This window comes from Zonotrichia albicollis, chromosome 1 (genome assembly GCF_047830755.1).
Source record: "Zonotrichia albicollis isolate bZonAlb1 chromosome 1, bZonAlb1.hap1, whole genome shotgun sequence".
Classification (NCBI taxonomy): Eukaryota; Metazoa; Chordata; class Aves; order Passeriformes; family Passerellidae; genus Zonotrichia; species Zonotrichia albicollis.
The window spans coordinates 56,704,382-56,723,235 of record NC_133819.1 but is presented as its reverse complement, the minus strand read 5'-3'; the positions used below and the strand labels follow the sequence as shown (position 1 = coordinate 56,723,235).

At 40.7% G+C, this 18,854-nt stretch overlaps 1 protein-coding gene across 1 annotated transcript; it reads left to right on the top strand.

Moving 5' to 3' along the window:
• The first annotated feature begins 445 nt into the window (after window positions 1-445).
• Window positions 446-17,998, top strand: IGFBP3 (insulin like growth factor binding protein 3). The gene is made up of 4 exons (XM_005487026.4): window positions 446-1,452; window positions 5,454-5,680; window positions 8,249-8,368; window positions 14,530-17,998. Exons 1-4 carry the CDS (start codon window positions 1,068-1,070, stop codon window positions 14,653-14,655), a joined length of 858 nt encoding a protein of 285 aa, XP_005487083.3. The 5' UTR covers window positions 446-1,067; the 3' UTR covers window positions 14,656-17,998.
• Window positions 17,999-18,854: the final 856 nt, after the last annotated feature.

The window sequence follows — 18,854 nt, the reverse complement described above, 5'->3', positions numbered from 1 at the left end:
GGTATGCCCCGAACCTGCGGGCGGGCGGGTGCGAGCACATGCGCACCTCGCCAGGGCCGCGGCTCTCAGCCCCAAAGTAGACAGGATTGTAGCTAGGAGTCCAAAAAAGGGCGCTCTCCACGAGCTTCTCTCGCCTCTCTCGGTGCCAAGGAAACACACACGGTCACGGGGAAGCGCACACGCACAGAGAAACCACTTTTGAAACTAGAGACACACGACGTGGTCCTCTCGCCAGAGCCCTACCCCTCACGGCTGATTTCTAAGAAGTGCCCGTAAACCCCCGGCAGCGCGGCGTCCCCCGTCTACTCCCCCCGCACTGCACCGCCCTCACAAGCCCTGCGTGACCGAACCCCGGATCCGCCGAGGGCCGGCTCTTCCTGCCGCGCCGCGCGTTATTCATGGCGCGGGGCGGGCCGGCGGCCGCGGCGCTATATAGGGCGTACGGGCGGCACGGGGGACAGCTGGGTGCGGAGTGGCGGGGAGTGGAGCAAAGCAGCGCGGCTGGCAGGCAGCACGGGGAATAAATCGAAGGGAACCTCGGTTTTTCTTTCCCCCAGCTCTATTTTTCCCTTCTCGGTACTATCTCCTTTTCCGAAATGTTTTTGGACTAAATTCTAAATTTTCTTCTGACCGTCTGGGCTCAGCTTTTTTTTTTTTTTTTTTAATTTAACTTTTGCAAAGGTTTTTTTTTCCTTTTTTTTCCTGAGTGTTGTGTGTGGCAAAAAAAAAGAAAAGTTACTGTCGAGCCGAGTAATTCAGGCGCTCTGCAGGGAGGAGGGGGGAGAAGAGAAGGAAAAAGTTGCTTTTGTTGCTAGAGAGCTTTTGCTGCCTTGATGTGACTACGGGCAAGCGACTGCAGAGAGGGCCGGCGTCCGAGTGCCGGCAGCGCGGCTCCCTGCCTCCTCACGCCGGCAGGCTCGCGAGCGCTTGGCGCCTCCGCTTGCCTCGGAGGCGGTTCGGGCTCTCCGCTCCCTCGGCCCGCAGCGGCGTGTGATCGCCCGCGCGGGATTCTGCCCGTCCTGGGCCCGCGCGGGGGCGGCTCCCGGCGGCCCCCTCCGCCGGTTGCTATGGTGCCGCGGCCCGGCGTGCTGTGGGCAGTGGCGGCGGCGGCACTGGCGCTGCTGGTCCGGCGGGCGGCGGCGGCGCTGGCGGGGCCGGTGGTCCGCTGCGAGCCTTGCGACGCGCGGGCGCTGCAGCAGTGCAAGCCCCTGCAGCCCGACTGCGCCGAACGGGTGCGGGAGCCGGGCTGCGGCTGCTGCCTCACCTGCGCCCTGCGCTCGGGGCAACCCTGCGGCATCTACACGAAGCGCTGCGGCGCGGGCCTCAGCTGCCAGCCGCGGCGGGAAGAGGCGCGGCCGCTGCAGGCGCTGCTTGAGGGCCGCGGGCTCTGCACCAACGCTACGGCGGGCAGCAAGCTGCGGGCCTTCCTGCTGCCGGGACCGCACGCTGCAGGTAAGGGGCTGCGGCCGGGGTGGGGAAGCGAAGGGGTGGCTTTCCTGCGCGCCGCTCTCCCTCTTACCTGCTTTCTTGCTGGGATGGGGTTTTTTTTGTTTGTGCGTTTTTGTTTGGTTTTGTTTCGTTTTTGTTTTGTGTGTGCGTGTGTGTCGCTTTCTTTTGTTTTAAGTTACAAAGAGAGCAGCAGGAGCGGGGGCGTGGGCGAGCTCGCGGCAGAGCTCTGTCTCCGGAAACGGCCCTCGCTCGCTGCCGGCCCGGGGCGGGGGGCTCTGCCGGCAGCCACGTAGCCGAGCTTGGATCGTTTGGAAGGAGCCGTGCTTTGGCCGAAGGAAAGGACAATTTGCCTCTTATAACTTATTTTTATATGTACTGGTTTTCTTCAACGCCGATGCTGAGAACTAGCTCCTCACAAAAGAGACGGAGCTGCTTTTTTTTTTTTTTTTTTTTTTTTTTAATAAAAAAAGGAGAGAGTGGGGGAGGGATTGTATGTGGCTTCTGCGGTGCATGGGTCTGGCAGGCTACAGAGCCTGGATGGAGAGAGAGGGTGGAATCTTTGCCGTTTGTCCCCGGTGTACCTGGAAAGAGTGAGCAAAAAAACTATAGAGTGTCGTCTAACTGCTGCACTGCAGCGTGGGTAAGTCAAGGAAGTCTAAGCACAGAGAGGAGAAGACAAAAATCCAGAAGACAAATTTAAATATCCCTTTGGCCTGGAAAAGTGGTTATTCAGAGCAAAGCGTTTGTGCACAGTGAACAGGTTTTTTTTTTTTTTTTTTTTTGTCTGTACTGCAAATAAATCCTTGGTCAAACGAAGATTTCTTGTACCTCTTCTATGTCTTGTAAGCGAGATGTTCACAGAATGGGTTTTGTTTGAAAAGGAAGGGATGGTTGAAAAAATTTCTGTTAGCATGCATATTTTAAAACTTAAGGAAATTTGGGATTCAAATCGAGAGAGCACAGTCCCTCTATGCAAGCATTTAATTAAATTCTTTGCTAACCAACAGCGAGTAGGTTAACATTTGTTTAATAGAAAAGTGTGTCTAAAGGCTTTCCACTGTTGGCATTTTTAAAAAGCTGGAAGATTTTCTGCCAGATTGTAGGGACTCTTTGACTAGCCAATCCTTAGCTGAGAAAGTGGCACCAATACTCCAGTTAACTGCCTGTTAGAACAGTAGAATAGAATAATGCCTTATTATAATTATTTATGCGCGGCTTCCAAGCTGTGACAATTTGAATGAGAGTCTGGAGGTATTAACTGAGATTTTTAATCTCCTTGGAACAATTAGTAGTTTCCTTCATCGTGTGAGCTTGGCTCCCTGTTCATCCTTGGAGTAACACTGGAAACAAGAATCATCTTCTCGGTACTTGGGACTTGATGGCATTTAATCTAGGGGTAGTGCTTTCAACATTGACTGTTAGAGAAAGGGAAAGACAGAGTTGTACTTAGCTGAAAATCTTTCTATTTTCAGCTGAATTCTTATTTCTGTGTTCTTGGCTGAGGAAGAACTCTGATTTTGAAATTAGTAGGAGCTTTTGATTCTTTAAAAAGTGCATAGTAGGAGCCTTACAGTTCACATTCAGGGAGTGAAGCTTGCAGACCTGGTGTGCAAGAAAGAATCTATATGACACGTAGTGCCCACTTCCTCATGAGGACCGCTCCACTCCCAGCTCTCAAGCCAACACTCTCTGGTATACACCCTTCTGAGAAGAATCACGTAATTTCCTTTACATGCAGCTAGGTCCTGCCTCACATGCTAATCTGCTAGTCCTTCCTAGTTCACGGAAATTGCTAGAAGTTTGTATAGGGTAGAGTGTATTACAGTAGCATTATAACAGAAACTGTAGTAGGCCATTGACTTTCCAGTTGTTGTTTTGGACACAAGTGTTGAATAGTAGTGTGCATTTGCAACTCTTTTAATCTCTTAAAAGAGAATGGGTAACTCTTATGACAGTTTTGTTTCTCTGATGAGGCTGTAAAGCTAGCATGGCACCAAGTTTTGTGAAATTGAGTTAATAAAATATGCTTTACAGTTTAGAATGTGGCAATATGACTGTTTTAATCTGAAGTGTAAGAAGTGCTATTGAGCTATAGTGGCCTTTCTGAACTGAAATGACCAGACATGGTCGTGGATACTCAGTGCATGTTAAGAATATTTTCTACTTATTTTTTGGTAGAAGAGAAAAACTAATGAACTGGACTGATTGCAGAAAACCTAGATTCAGGCTTATAACATTTTAGTGGCTCATTTCTTGAAAATTTCATTTAGAATGTGGGGGAAAAATACTGCTGTTTCAGAACAAGACACTAAACCACCAAAAATATGTTCAAATACCACTGAGAGTCTGAGTTAAACCCACAAAAACCAGGAAATTTGGACTTAGTACTTAAACTTCCTTAATCCATTTGCACTGTGATTTGGATTTTCCTGGCCAATTATGTCTATTGCCAGCAGTGGCTTATGCTAAAACCACCAGTACCAAAATGTTAACTCAGAACCCTCTTCCTCTTATGTTCCTTCTCCCTTTCCTGTGTTTTGGCAGTGCCACTGCACTCCCTATGTAGAAATATTTATCATTAACAATCTATGTGAACATGGACTTTTAGTACTGAATTTCTCAGTTTTTGTGAATTTTTTTTTAGTGAGTCATCAAGTATAATTTTAGTATAATTTATAATTTTACTGGATGTTATCATTGTGCATTCCCAATAGGATTTCCTTAAAAAAAAAAAGGTGGTCAGCAGCTAAGACAGCAACTATAATGCAGCATAAACAGATACCTTAGAAGGTACAGGAATGCTGAACTTAGGGAGTATGTTAGAAAAATGTGCTTCTTCTGACTTGTTGTGGATGGTAGTTTGAAGAGAAGATACTTTGAAGCTCAAGATGAAAACAGGGTTTGTCCTTGGAACCCCTACAGAATGAATGGGTTTTGTCCATTACCTTTAAAATGTGTTTTTGCACACCAAGATTTTTTTTTTTAATAGTAGAGAAAAGAAAGTGTGCTGTTCTTTTTCTTCCCCGTTCTGTGTATTGAATAAAGTAAGGAAAAACAGTCTAATTAGAACCAGGAAACTCAGCGATCTAGTGTTGATAGTATTAACTTCTTAAGAAAAAAAAAAAAAAAAAAAAAAAAAGAAAATTACGGCCCTGGGAGAGGCAGAGCCACGCTGCAGCCGTGACTGCCCGAAGCCGGCCGCGTTTATCTGGAGTTGATGAAGTCAGCAGTGGCGGAGGGGAGGGATCCGCGCCGCGGGGCCTGCGGCGGGCTTCCCTCGTGCGGTGCAGGCCTGCCCCCTGCCGCCGGCGAGCGGCACTGCAGCGGCAGTCAGGGGCCCGCGCCGCCGTGGCTGCCGGGCCCGCGGCCGTGGCTGGGAGAGTTTCTTGAGGTCTTAGGTGCAGCCTACACAGGTGGTGCAGCTGGGCACTTTGCGAGGCCGCGCTGAGCATGGGAATGCTTCACTTACAAAACTTAGCGCGTGGCAACAAAGGTGCTGACACATGGGGAATGCTACATAGTTCATCTTTTTTGTATATTGCTATTTTGTAAAAAGGAAAATTAAACACATAGCCTAATCTAGTGGCTTGCTTGAGGAGAGACCTCATTGTGCTCTACAGCTTCCTTACACGAGGAGGCAGAAATGCAAGCAGTAATATCTTCTTGCTTGTGACCAGTGATAGAACTGAGGGAATGGCATGAAGCTGTGTTAGAGGAGGTTAAGGTTAGATATTAAGAAAAGGTTCTTCACTCAGAGGGTGGATGGGCTCTGCAGGGAAGTGGTCTCACCAGCAAGACTGACAGCATTCAAGAAACATTTGGACAATACTGTCAGGCACGTTTTGATTCTTGGTGCTGTCCTTTGCAGGGCCAGGAGTTGGACTGGAGGAGCCTTGTGGGTCTCTTCCAACTCACGATATTCTGTGATTCTATGTTTCTAAGCCCTTGCAGGCACAGCTGGCAGCCAAGTAACATTGTTTCTTCTGCATTTGTTCTTTTTGAAGGAAATTTCAGTGATTCAGAAGAAGACAAAAGTACCAGCAGCGTAGAAAATCAGGCCATTCCAAACTCTCACAGGGTGCCAGATTCCAAGTCACATCCACCACACATCAAAATAGATATCATCAGGAAAGTGCAAGCCAAAGATACACAACGCTATAAAGTCGAATATGATTCACAGAGTACGGATACGTTGAATTTCTCTTCTGAATCCAAACAAGAGACTGAATATGTAAGTATTTTTTGTAAATAGGAGGGCATTTGCTAGCCTGTGAATATGTGTGTGTATGCACATATGCATGTTGTGAATATAAAAAGATAAATAATTACACTAAATAGCTAAAAGGTGATAATTGTTGCAGCCTTTTAGGACATTCTGGCATTTTAACTGGTAAATCTATTGACTCTGCAAATACATACACAATCGTCAGACCAAGAAGATTGTGCTTAGGAAACACATAGGACTAATGTAATGCTGTTTACATCAATATGAGCATGACTTCCACTAAAGTTTCTTAGAGGCCGAAAGTTCCTGTTCTTCCCTTTAATTGTCACACATTTCTTTGAGTGGACTTGAAGTGCCATCATTAATCTTGGTTGCAAACTGTGTAATTGAATTGCAATAATGGAGAAAAGATGTTTCACATTGAGTGTAGTGGCACTGTGTTCATACATTGCCTGGTGCAAATCAAGGAAGATAAACTTAGGCTGAGCTGAGGATTAAGGTCTTGACTAGTCAGTCACTATATGATATGCTGAGCATCACCTCCACTTGCAGTTGCTGTAGGTGCTACTGCCTAAATCCAAAGTCTTGTGGTCACATGAGCTCCATTGCATACTACTGACTTGTGTCCAGTGAATTTGCAGGGCAGTCAGAGTGTGGTTCATCTGAGGGCAAGAATAATTCTCTTCCTGGACATCCAGCTGATAATCTATCCCTTAGGTCAGATGGCCTGAAAAATGCATCTGGATATGCTTCTGCATTTTATCAAAACATGCATGGTAAAAACGAATATGGCTGCTCATCTTCAAAAGAAGGTTTGAAACTTGTATGAGGTGAAAACCTCTGCCTGAACAGAGTGTGGCTTCTAAGAGTAGCTTCATTTTTAGTTTGTCACTCATGTCCAGCCATCTAGTTATATTGCTTCAGTAGCTGCCTTCCAGTGTGTCTTCCTCCCGAAAATGTGAAGTAAAAGTGCCATCACTAAAAGAATGAAAGTTGGTTGCTTGAGGAAATAGATTCTTAACTAAGATGAGTAGTGATAGTTTGGTCCGTGAGCAAAGGTATACCAGTTTACCAAGGCTGCTGGTGTCTTCAAGAACTTGAAATAAGTCCATCAGGGACGGGTCCCTTTGTCAGCAAATGCTCTTCTACTTGTGTCTACATGTTGGCTTTTGATACTGGTCTGGCTGACTTTGCAAGCTTGCTTCAAAATAAATTTTTTTTAAAATCTGTTGATCTTTTTATAGGCCTAATTTGGGATCAAATCTTTGAATATCTGTCACTTGCAGTCAGTATGTTTGACCAGTAAGAGAAGCCATTTAAAGCCCATGCTTAGAACTTATGAGACTGGTTCAGAAAGAAAAAGTGAAGGCAACAAAGAAGGTCTTTACTGGCCTAAAACCTCCATTTTAATCTCCAGTAGTACTATGGAGATTGTATGCTTTCAGACACTCACATTAAAAGGTACTTTACATGAACAAACTATTAATACTACCACTTGAAAGTATGAATGTCATTACTTCACTAATTAAAAACAGCACCAAATGAGTCTTTGTGTCAATGTAGCAACTTTTAAATATTTTTAAACCATGAAACCAAAGAAATTTTTTCATGTCTCTGCTGGAGAAGTGGGCTGGTGGTGCAAGTCATTGTGATGCCCATATAGGAGTGTAGCTAAGCGCAGAGTTTGTAGGCTGTGACTCTTGAATCCTGATCCCACTGCTGACACTGACTGCCTTCTTAGCCTCTGGCAAAATGTGAAGCTCTCTGCTTTTGATTTTCTGACTTCAAAGTGGGGCTCCTCGTGCATTATTCTCCCTACCCTGAAGGGCTGCCATGAGATAAAATTAGTTGGTGTTTGAGACATTCTCTTAGAAGTGCTTCTAGAAGCTCTTTTTGGTTCATTGTCCTAAGAGCTAATCCTCACTACCTTGTTGTCAGCCTTTTTCAGATGAAGAAAAAGAGGAAAAAAAAGTGATATACTTATCTAATGAGACTGCTATGTGCAACTGGTCCTCTGTATGATTGCATCTATTTGATTCAGTTGAAATTGGGAATTGTTGTCCAAGTTGAGGTATTTTATATATATATTATGCCAAACCACTTATTTTCAATTGAATCAATTTAATTTAAGCTTTCAAATCCAGCAGAATCACAAAAAAATTAAATGTCATTGGCGAAGGCCTATCCTGTAATGTATTTCCAGTGGCTTACTTTCTTCTTTTCCCACGTGGTACAAGGCCAGCTTTTCCAAACTTATGTTCTGTGTGACTGATTTACGTACCGGTTAAGCCTTCCTAAAGGTATTTGTGACTGCGATTTTAACTGCCACTATGTGCCTCAGCATAGCATAAGGCCTTTAATCTTTAGAAATCAGTTTATCTTGAATAGAGCAGAAAGTCAATTTTTTTTTATGAATTATCTGCTTTAATTCGTATTCAGCCCTCTCTTTGTTTTAATGGATTTGTTTGGATTTGGGCTTTCTTTTGCCCTTTAAAGATTTATTAACTCTTGAGTGAAAGATGGAATTTGGGAGTGAAGTTTCATTTGTGTTTTCTAAAACATGCTTGTTAACAGGGTCCATGTCGTAGAGAAATGGAAGACACTTTAAACCACCTAAAGATCCTGAATGTCTTGAGTCCCAGGGGCTTTCATATTCCAAATTGTGACAAGAAGGGATTCTACAAGAAAAAGCAAGTAAGTACAGAGTTTTTAACATTTTAATAATTGCCGTTCACCTTTTCTGCATCTTTGTTGAAGGATCTTGCCAGCAAGGTGCATTATATATAATTTTGCAGAGGAACTAGCTAATTTCCAATTTTAGGACCTGTTCTGATAGTGCTGAACCTTGTCAGGTGGGGATAATATTTTTATTTTTTGTTGATCATGACAACAGATTCATTTGAGAAACCGCATACCTAATCACATATGCGTTGACTGGTGTCCTAGATACTAATGCCCTTTGGTTTAAAAAAAGCACTGCCTCTACTATAACCCACAGAGCTAATGTTGCAGTCACCATATGACTGCAATAGATCAATGCTTTGAATTGTAAATAGCTGCTTGAGGGTTCCTAGAAGACACACACTGGATCATATTACATAAAGCAACTTGAGAAATGTATGTATCTGTCCTTTATGTGCTACACAGATCACTTCCAAAATCCAAGTTAGGCTATCGTGAAAATGATACTTCTAGTAGTTACTCTGCAGCAAGGATGGCTTCTCAGCCTTTTCTGGTTCTGGGGTTGTGACCTTTCTTGACAAATGCCAACCAAAACTGTGGGTATTTATGCTTTAGTTGTGTTGGATTGAACTACGGCAGCATTCTCCATTCAGTGCTGCCATTGAAACTCGTTCAGAACATGCAAGATGTGTCGGGTTCTTTGTTTAGTGTGCACATCCTATTTAATTTCAGTGTTTAGTTAGTGGCCTGCCTCCAAATATTTATTTCTTTGTATAGTTCCAAAATTTCCTGAGTTCAAAGAGATCTTTAAGACTTTTCTCAAGGACAGATTTTGTTTGTGGACCATCATGTCTTTCCCTTCAGTTTTACACAAATCAGCCTCTCTATTTTTGGTAACCAAAGGAGTGGTTGACACTCTGTTGCTAGCTAATGCAGTTCATTGGTTGGAAGTGAGAGATCAACCTTAGGCAACCTTATTTTGGGAATTGTATCTCTCAATTTTTTTTGCTTTCAGCTTTCTTTGAAACAGTCAATCTAGTATTCTGTGGAGCTCTGCGATAAGCTGTCAGTGTCAGGTGGGGCATTTATAACAGGAATGAGATTTCCAGCCTTCCTTTTTGCCATCAGTCTAGCATTGACATTGCTTTTTTGACCTTTGGTACATGCTGCTGAGCTTTTCTATGCTTCCCAGTTTTCCTGAGCAGGTGGTGGCAACTTCCAAGCAGAGGAAGTTTCTTTTTGTTGCCTGGAGCTTTGAGAAGCCTGCGTCAGCCATGCTGCGCTGTGTGTAAACTAACAGAGAGCAATGCTCACATCTCAAGCTGCTTATTTTCAGAAAATGCATTGGGCTTTTATGCAGAGTGAGACTAGGACTGTGCTTTGTGCTTGTGTCATAAAAGTATTTTCTTAGCTGCTTTAGAACAGCAAATAATTTGACTATGTTCAAGGCACTCAAGTGTGCCATAGCCCTTTTCCTTCTCTATGTATTATAGAAGACTGGTATTTACTTTGTTCAGTAGATCTTCCTTTTGTCTTTCTTCAGACTCTAAGATTTTTGCTTTGTGTGCAAAAATGTGGTGGTTTGCAAGTAATCTCTGGCATTGCGTGTAGTAAATTGGATCCGCAATGAGCATGTATTAAAGTAGCTTACTTGAAAGGAGGACTGTCCTTTAAAGTACAGTCATAGTTCTATCACCAAAGCAAAAAGAAGGAAATACAAAGAGAAAAAAACGGGTAGACAGATAAAAGTCTTACCTAGTATCAGTTTCTAGAAGTTGATTTATGAGAGTAATCTGTTGCTACAAAGCAAATACACACTTTTGTCCTCTGTGTATTGTCTGTGCTGCCTGGTAAAATTTCTTTAGGAAAGGTTCCTGCATTATGGGCAGTATCCCAACTGGTCAGCATGCAGAGAGAATGAAGGGACACTTTCCTGCCTAGCCAGCCTTGTCAAGCACTGTTCCAATTTACATAGGTCCAGTAGTTTCAGTGGTAGTTTGAGATCACTCAGGGTCTTGCAGGAGATGCTCACAAAGGGAGCTCACATGAGTAAACGTTCTACATGATATTCACATGGGTTACTGAGTCTGTAAAAGAACCTTGATCAATCCTGGGAACAAGCCCTCAGAGATGGGACTTACAGAGGCAGCCTGCTTCTCTCACCAACAGAATACAAACCAAAAATATTAGTTGGCCCTCAAAGAATTAACTCCTAGGGAAAAAACCATGAGTTTGAGAAGTGTGTGAGTCCTGTCCAGATCAAATTAACTGATCTGCAAGGAATTTTGACAGTTGTGTTTGGGGTTTTTCTTGAAGCGTCAAAATCTAAGTCTGATATTTTAGATACTGTGAGCAGATGTCTAATCTCATTAACAGAATTCTATGCTGTTTTAGTAATTCCCTTCATGCCATTATTAGCCATGTTCAATCTGTAATTGAATTATATTCTATTGTCACAAAATTCAGAATAGTAGGTTAGAAAGTAGACAGTAAATCCATTAAAAATGACTGCAAACTAGGCATTTTGAATTCTACAAACAGTTGCCAGAACCACTGTCTAGGATGAGAATGTAGTAGATTTGGGATTGTAGGAACCTGGTAAATAATGATCATGCTAGTACCATTAAAACTCATTCAGGAGGCACTCTCATATTCTGCCTTCCTGGTCATCTGGTCTTCCAGCCAAGTTGAAAGCACTTATTTTTCATGACATTTGTGGATATCTAGAAATTTACTTTTCAAGAACACCCATGAAGAATAAATTGCATCTGTGAAACACTTCTAAGAACATAAATTTATGCATCAGGGTATAATATGAAAAATATTTCATACCTTTTGTTTATATATAAATTTTAAAATCAGACCTGTTAAAGTTTATAATTCTTTGTCTTAATCACACATGTAAGGTTGTACTATTCAATTGTGCTGCATAGGTATATTTATGCATAATTAGTTGATACAGGCACGTTCCTACCCCAAGCATGGGAAAAAGGTTTTGATGAAATTAGAATTATTATATGGGGCAATTACTAGAATTGCCCCATGTTTGTATACTGGAGCTAGATACTCACCTAAATGAGAGCTGGCATCGTTCCACTGAAAACAGAGCTGGACTTGCCAGGAGCTAAAATGGCCCGAGGTACACGTCAGTGTTGTCTGCAGTCTGTTCCTGAAGACCATGGCTGTAGCTCCATGGAGCCCTCTGGACTGACCAGGAATTCAGTGGGATACCATATGCTTTGCTGTGCCCCATAAATGCATCTGCAGTATTTCTTTGTGGAAGGGAGAGGAGCAGGTGGCATGGAATTGGCAGCTGCTGTTTCTATCAGAAGTAATTAGTCTCCACTGCTTGGGCAGCTTTCCAACTTTTTACATGTATAAAGTCATACAGAATAGCTGGGCAGAGCCTAGACATGTATGTGGAATACAAAATTCATAAGAGAAAATATTTAGATATATATGTTTTTCCATATGACCCGTTTACCACTTCTGTAGAGAGTGTTGGCTATTTCAGGATAAAAGCATCACTTTTTAATCACAAGTGCTTTACTATTGACAGCATGGCTGAGTAGGTAGAGAAAAACACTTGGAAAAGATAAGTTGTTTTCTCATAGAGTGTTGTTTCAGCTGTAGAATGTTCTAAGGGTTTTGCTTTTCAAATGGATTATTTAGAGGAAGTAAAAAAAATAGTAGCTGGGAAGGTGTTTCTGCAAATTAACTTAATGTAGTAATTACTTCTGAAAATTGATTGTGCAACTGTTAAAAGCAATCAAAGCCTCCAACAGCAACATGAGACCTTTAATCGATCATTTGTTTTGAGAGTGATGCAAGCCTAGGAATCAGTGAGAGTTGTGTAATATGCTTCATATACTTCTAAAAGGGGAGGCTATGTTACTATTATTAGCAGAAATGTAGTTTCATTGCCAGAGCACGAGCCTGGCAGCCAGAAGCCCTATGCTCTTTGGGCTTCATCTGTTGGGAAAACAACTCTAGGAGTGCTGGCTCAGTTTCCTTTTTGTGCAAATTACATTGTGCAAGTGATGTTATTAATTTCTCTGTGTTAAGCATGAAGAATTTAAGTCATTAAATGTTAATAATACTTAAGCTGGAGCCAGTCACCACCAAAATTGAAGAAAAATTTCCCTTGACATCAGTGGACATTGAACAGCCATCCATGGAAATCCTGGAGAATACATGTAAATTCTAGTCAGGTTTTTGAGACAATAAATACAAGTTTTAGGACTTATGTTTAAAGATTTAGTAACAGATATAAACTGAACTGCAGGTAACCATTTCGTTCAGTGAATTATTAATGTAGCTGTTCTTTCAGTAGGTTTGAACTTCTTTACCCTCTTCTAAAACTAAGCTGATATGTATGTTATGCTTGACCTTGTCATCCTGCTGCTGTCCATTTTCATAGGGCTAATGCAGAAGGATTGCGGATTTGTAGAAAAGAAGACATTGCATTATTTCTGCATTGGGCTTCTTACTCAATAATATATCAGAAGGGTGGTTTAATTTGCAGTTATGCTGAATAACATTACTTAATTTACAGTAAAATAAAATAAACAAGATAGTGACTTGTCTGAAAAAAATTATACCTAATGTGTGACCTGCTTCGATCTCTTTTGCAAGGTCTTAGTGAACACTGTCTACCCTATTCCATGCTGCCACAAATTAATCGTCTTATAGGCCAGTGTGCTGGTACACACTGTTCCGGAGTGTTCTGTATTCCAGAACTCTCCAGTTCTGTCCAAGATAGCACTGTCACCTGAGATATTAAACTAGACATGGAAAGGATCAGTCACTACAAGCAGCATGTGAAGCCCAACACTTGCTTCATGCTTTCTTGTGTACCTGCACATAGAAAAGGCACTTACGGGAGCCACTGCCATAGCCTCCTGAGATATTGGGCCATGCCTATGAGCCTCTGGAGAACAAGAAGTAGCGGGATAATGGTGACATTTACCAGATTATACCAGCCTGAACTTCTGAAAACTTCAATTACTCTGAATGTGATCTCAGAGGCAACAATTGCTCTGCCTGAATAATAGACTTGACAGTGTTGAGGAACATAAGTAGCACCAGTCCAGCCAATCTTCCTTCATACTGACAACAGACAAAAACACAGAAAATTGGATGTGCTTGTGTCACTGCCACTTCTGTGAGTACGTCCTGAGTAAACAGCCACCTTTATTTGCATTTGAAACACCAGATCACCAATTCTGAATCACCAGATCTCAAAACACAGCTAACAGGAAGGCTGTGTCTTAACAGTGAGGCTGACCATTGCAGACCTAGTGAGATTCTTGATATATCTTATGAATGAGTAAAACCCTTGCAAGGTCTTAGTGGTTCATGGTAATGTAACAGTGTCCAGGGTTGCATACTGCATGCAGCCTGCAGCATGTTGTCTCCTTTAGTTTTCTTTTTTTGCCATTCTTGGTTCCTTGGGAGGAGCATTACTTGCTATGTAGTAGACTTTATAATGCATATTTACTGCATTACTGCTTCTAAAGAGGTTCAGTGTTATTGCCTGTGGTAGTTTCAGGTTGGTCAGCATTGCTGGTGAATTCTAGCAGGTAACTTAAAGCTAACATGCTATAGACTACTAGATACACAACTTTTTTAATAGGAAAATACACATGTAAAGTTCTAGTCCACCTAGCAGGTTTTGCAATAACTACACTGTAGAAGGATTATGTATCTGTTAATAAATGTCAGCTACACTTTGGAATTTCTTTCAGTAAACAAGTGCATACCAAGTGTGTTTCTTGCTGCGATGGTTGTCTTTGACAGACCTGTGCTTTGGTGTATAACATATATGCTAATTTTTTTTTCTAAAGATGGGTCCCAGTCACTAGCCCATACTATTGTATTGTATTCAAAGGGGCCAGCTCTGCTGCCAAATATGATAGGGAGCAATTCATAAGTCTATTTTCTAGTAGTTTTCAGTGTTCTCAGTTCTATTATATTAGATGCAGAGGGATTGATGGAGTGAGAAGGCAAGGTTTTATTGAAATGCTTTGTAGTGGTAACAAATACTCTGTTTGATTCTGTCAGATATGGTCAGGATATTGAAGTGCGGGTATCAAAGGAACAGGAATCCCTGCTGTCTAATACAAGTGGCGAAAACAAAATTCATGCTAACTGGGTCTTTTATTATGTTTCAGTGTCGCCCATCCAAAGGCCGAAAAAGAGGTTATTGCTGGTGTGTGGATAAATATGGACAGCCACTTCCTGGGTATGATGGGAAGGGAAAAGGAGATGTCCACTGCTATAACTTGGAAAGCAAATGAGGATTGGGTGCCAGCTCTTCTAGCATCTGTGCATGGCCACTGGACCTCACAGAGACCTTGGAGGGGCTGGGCAAACGCTGTGGGACTGCACTGTCTGTGGAGTAACAAGCTCTGCTTCCTGCAGCAGATGGGGAGTTGCAGCCTCTGTGGATGCTGCTGCAGCTGCACCCTGTCACCGACACACATCGAGCTTCCTATGGGATGTATAGGGAGCTTGGAATTCCCATGTAAACCTGCACTATTGATACCCAGAGAGAGAGGAAAAAAAAAGGCACTTCAGAATGGAATCAGGGAGTCTCCACTGACTTTTTAAAGAATGGCCTGTGACCAATTTGATCCCAAAAGATACTGGGTTTTTTATTTTAAAGAATTTATAGATGTTAAGCTTGTAAAAGTATTAAAAAGAAAAACTAAACGAAAAAGCCCACAAGGATTTAAAGGTAAAGCTTTCTTTACAGGTCTGATGGGAAACTTGTCTTCACGGGTAAAAAGTTTTATAAGAATCTCAAAGAACTTTTTAAAGAAATGTATTTCTAAGATAAAGACATGGCTATTTTTTCCGTAAAATATATTATGAATATTCTGTTAGTCTGTATTAATATAATTGTTTTTTAATAAACTTTATTTAAATGTAACATGTGAATACCAAATATTACACAGTAATTCTAGTGTATACATCTGTATGCACAGAGAGAGTAAGGTTATGGAATGATTTATATATACGTTTAAGTCTCTATGCATACACACTGATCTGTTCTAGGTAAGAGAAATGAATTTTTGGAGCAAAGGAAGTGTTTCCAGAAGGGATTGAGTTTTATTATTTGATATAACTACAAATGCCAAGATAATATTTGTTTAAAATTATTTTATTGATAATTCTAATGTACCCATCACTGACTTATGCCACTGGAAAGGATAACAGTCGCACTGAAGCTCTTGGTAAAGCTTTCTTTTGTCTGTGCGTTGCTTCAGTTTGTGCAACAGGGCTTACATTTCCTTCATTTACTGCTCACAGAATATTCATGGACAAAAAATTGCCATTAGAGTACTACTCTTTGTATTTGCTTATTTATTTTGAAAAGGTGTATCTATTCTCTGTTGTCTTGGTACATTCTACCAAAGCACTTACTCTGTATGAGGAACTCCTGTTGAAAACAATGTCAACAAGATGGGGGGATTGTGGACCCTGGGTGTTGAGACCCACGCATTTCATTTATGCGCCACACGTTTGCTTTGACTATGGTAGAAATCATTTGCCTGCATCTAAGCATAGAAAAAGAACCATTTGGTTTAAATAGTTAAATTCACTATCTGTCATGGTGTTATATGTCTTTTTAATTGGAAGAGAAGTGATTTGGTTTTGTTGTGGTATGTGATGCTTTCACATAAGGAAGGCTTTGGCAACTTTTTTTTTTTTTGTTGAGGCTGATTTATGTACTTTGTGAAAAATTCTGTATGACAATGAAATCTGGAGAAGGAAAGGTGGCCTGTGAAATGTATAATCTCTCTGGAAAATAATGCCATATTTTGTATATGTATTTATTTATATATTTTATATAAATATTTTATATATTTATATAAATATATATTCTTATATGTCTCACTATAAATGTTTAATGTCACTGTAGAAAAAAGAAGCCATCAACGCTGTAATTCCTTGTTGGGTTGGGAACTCCATGAAGACTATGGACATTGGGTTTTCACCTGCTGGGGCTAGGCATTGTGTTGATGGAGGAGAGGCTGTGGTGCTGAGGAGCCCATTCCTCTCCCACTGCCTGAAGTACAGCCATGCATGTTCCTGCCAACAAAGGCAAATGTCTAGCAACTCTGACATGAAAGTATTTGGACATGCAGCTTGCCAGGATTGCATCCCATCACTATAATTCAGATGTCTAAAGCCTTACCCTGAAATGTATTAGCTGAACAGCACTATGAGTGTTCTCCACATCTTTCCAATTCCTGTCTGATGAAATTAGTTCATATGATCATTAAAACTGAGATTTTATAATCTCATGGTAAGAAAGAAATTGTATGTGAAGTGATGCTTACTCCAGGCTAATACAGGTTTCCTGACATAAAGTTACAGAAAGCTTTGTGAGGTGAAGATTTATTGCAGTATTTTTTTTACTAAAGCACATCTAATGCCTGCAAAGATTTACGATTAAGGCAAAATAATAAATGCTGGGCTTTTTTTTTTTCAGAGTTGTAAACCAGTTCTTATCAAATAATTTCACAGAGAGAAGAAAGTTGTATTTACACCAATATTTGGGTATATAATAATTTTCTTATCATAGATAAGAAAATAAGGGCTTGATTCATTGAAGTGACTTATTTTGCCTCTATTTTTTTTTAATAGCTATCTGGTGTGCCTTCTGAAAACAAAAATCAGTTTCTTGTCAAAAGAGATAGACATGTTTTGCAAGGCATCTGTCTACACTTAGATCACATACTTACATTTTGCAAGTATGTAAGGTGTTTTAACAGCCTGTGACGGGCTTTATGATTTGGGTATTTTGTCAAGTATTTCAATTTTTTATGTTTTATCCTACAATTAAAAAGAAATAAATATAGAAGACAAATAAATATAGAAGAAACTGGCTAATAAAGGTCATTAAGTCATATGTTATGAAAAAAACCCAAACAAACTACATCTCAAGGAGCTAAATCTGATTTAACCGTGCAGTTTGTCACATGAATATTTAAGTGTGGTGTTCAGCTCCTTTATTAGTACTAACAGTCTTTAGTTATGTAACAGAGAAAACATACAACCATAAGGGGAAAGAAAAAAGATGTGTATAAATCAGTTTTATTTTGCTCCCAACAAATATCTTTAAAAGAGAAATTGTGTTTTAAAATAGCTCCAAAAATAAAGTCTCACCTGTCATTTAAGGCTGCAGCTTTTTCAGAAGTTGCCTTTTAAATATTTTTTACAAGAACAGTTGCTTGCATTAGTATTGGATACTTGCCAGTGTCAATCTGATGTGCCTGTTTAAAAGAGATAACTTTTTTAAAATTAAAGAATCAGTGGTGCCTTTTTCCTTTTTTATTTTTTTGGCATTCCTATTTCTGTGAAGACAAAGGTCCAATTCAATAGACAAGAGTACTTGTAATTCAAAGATTTTTCTCTGACTAAGGGCTGCAATTCAAGCAAGTATATGTATTTGTGGTCCACACCCAAGCAGCAGAATGTGGGCAGCACAAAGAAAATGTATGGGTCAGTATCTGTTCAGAGGAAGACGAGTTACCTCCAGGTATAGGTTAGAAATGATTCCTGCTAAGAGCTGCAGTAAGTGGAGAACTTTGGATTTGGTGACAGAAATTAAACCAATGCATTAGAAAAGTCCCTTATGTCTTGGTGCCTTCACTGTCTTCAGCTTCAGTATTTTATTAAGTGAAAGTCAGCTTTTTTTCTCGTTTTTATAAGCTCTTTCAAAAAACTAAGGTGGTCTGTGTTAAGAAGCCTCAGAAAAAAAAAGTAACTTATTATTTGCACTTCAAATATTTGCATGGCAAGGCATTATAAAAGATCAAAATATGTATTGCAAAACTTGCTGATTTTTCCTTGAGCATGTTATGTCTCTAGGTAGTACATGGGTACCATATGGAGCCCAGATGAATGTTATAAGTATTTATTTTAGCACGTGTGATACATAGCTGCATAAATCCCTATAATTGACCAGAATACAAGTTAAGGCTGCCTGCAGACAGCTCTATTATCTTACAAACTCTGAGAAAGTTCCCTTTTTTAATACATCTACTGTGCTATATTTTTTGGAGCCCAGAATATTCTTTTCCACCTCTTTGACATGCCTGCCTTTCAGGGCATAGTGTTAGCTATTTGTGCATGAGGGAAGGAGGCTTCATTGAATACCAAAACCATGGAATTAATTCATTTTTAGTACAGTCTGAACTTTTTTTTGACTAAATTCCATAGAAACCCTACACAGCATAATTCCTTACTGAACTGAGCCCTAAATTTAAGTAGTGGTTTTTCAAACTATTTGGGATCATCTTTGAATATCTCTAGTCACTCTAAAACTGTGTAAGCAAGGATGACTCCATAGAGATTTCACATATTAGCAATAGGAATTTTATTTAAAGTGAGAAAAGTACTGAGCAATTTTCATGGTGGCCAAAGCATACTAGTATCCAAAATGAAATGCTTATATATGTAGCTGTTTTCTCTGTGGTCCTGCTGT

Excerpts from the sequence above, each read along its gene's own strand:
- IGFBP3 (XM_005487026.4), top strand. The coding sequence starts at position 1,068 with ATGGTGCCGCGGCCCGGCGTGCTGTGGGCAGTGGCGGCGGCGGCACTG. Across the intron at positions 1,453-5,453 it reads GCCGGGACCGCACGCTGCAG|GAAATTTCAGTGATTCAGAA; the intron begins GTAAGGGGCTGC and ends TTCTTTTTGAAG. Across the intron at positions 5,681-8,248 it reads CCAAACAAGAGACTGAATAT|GGTCCATGTCGTAGAGAAAT; the intron begins GTAAGTATTTTT and ends GCTTGTTAACAG.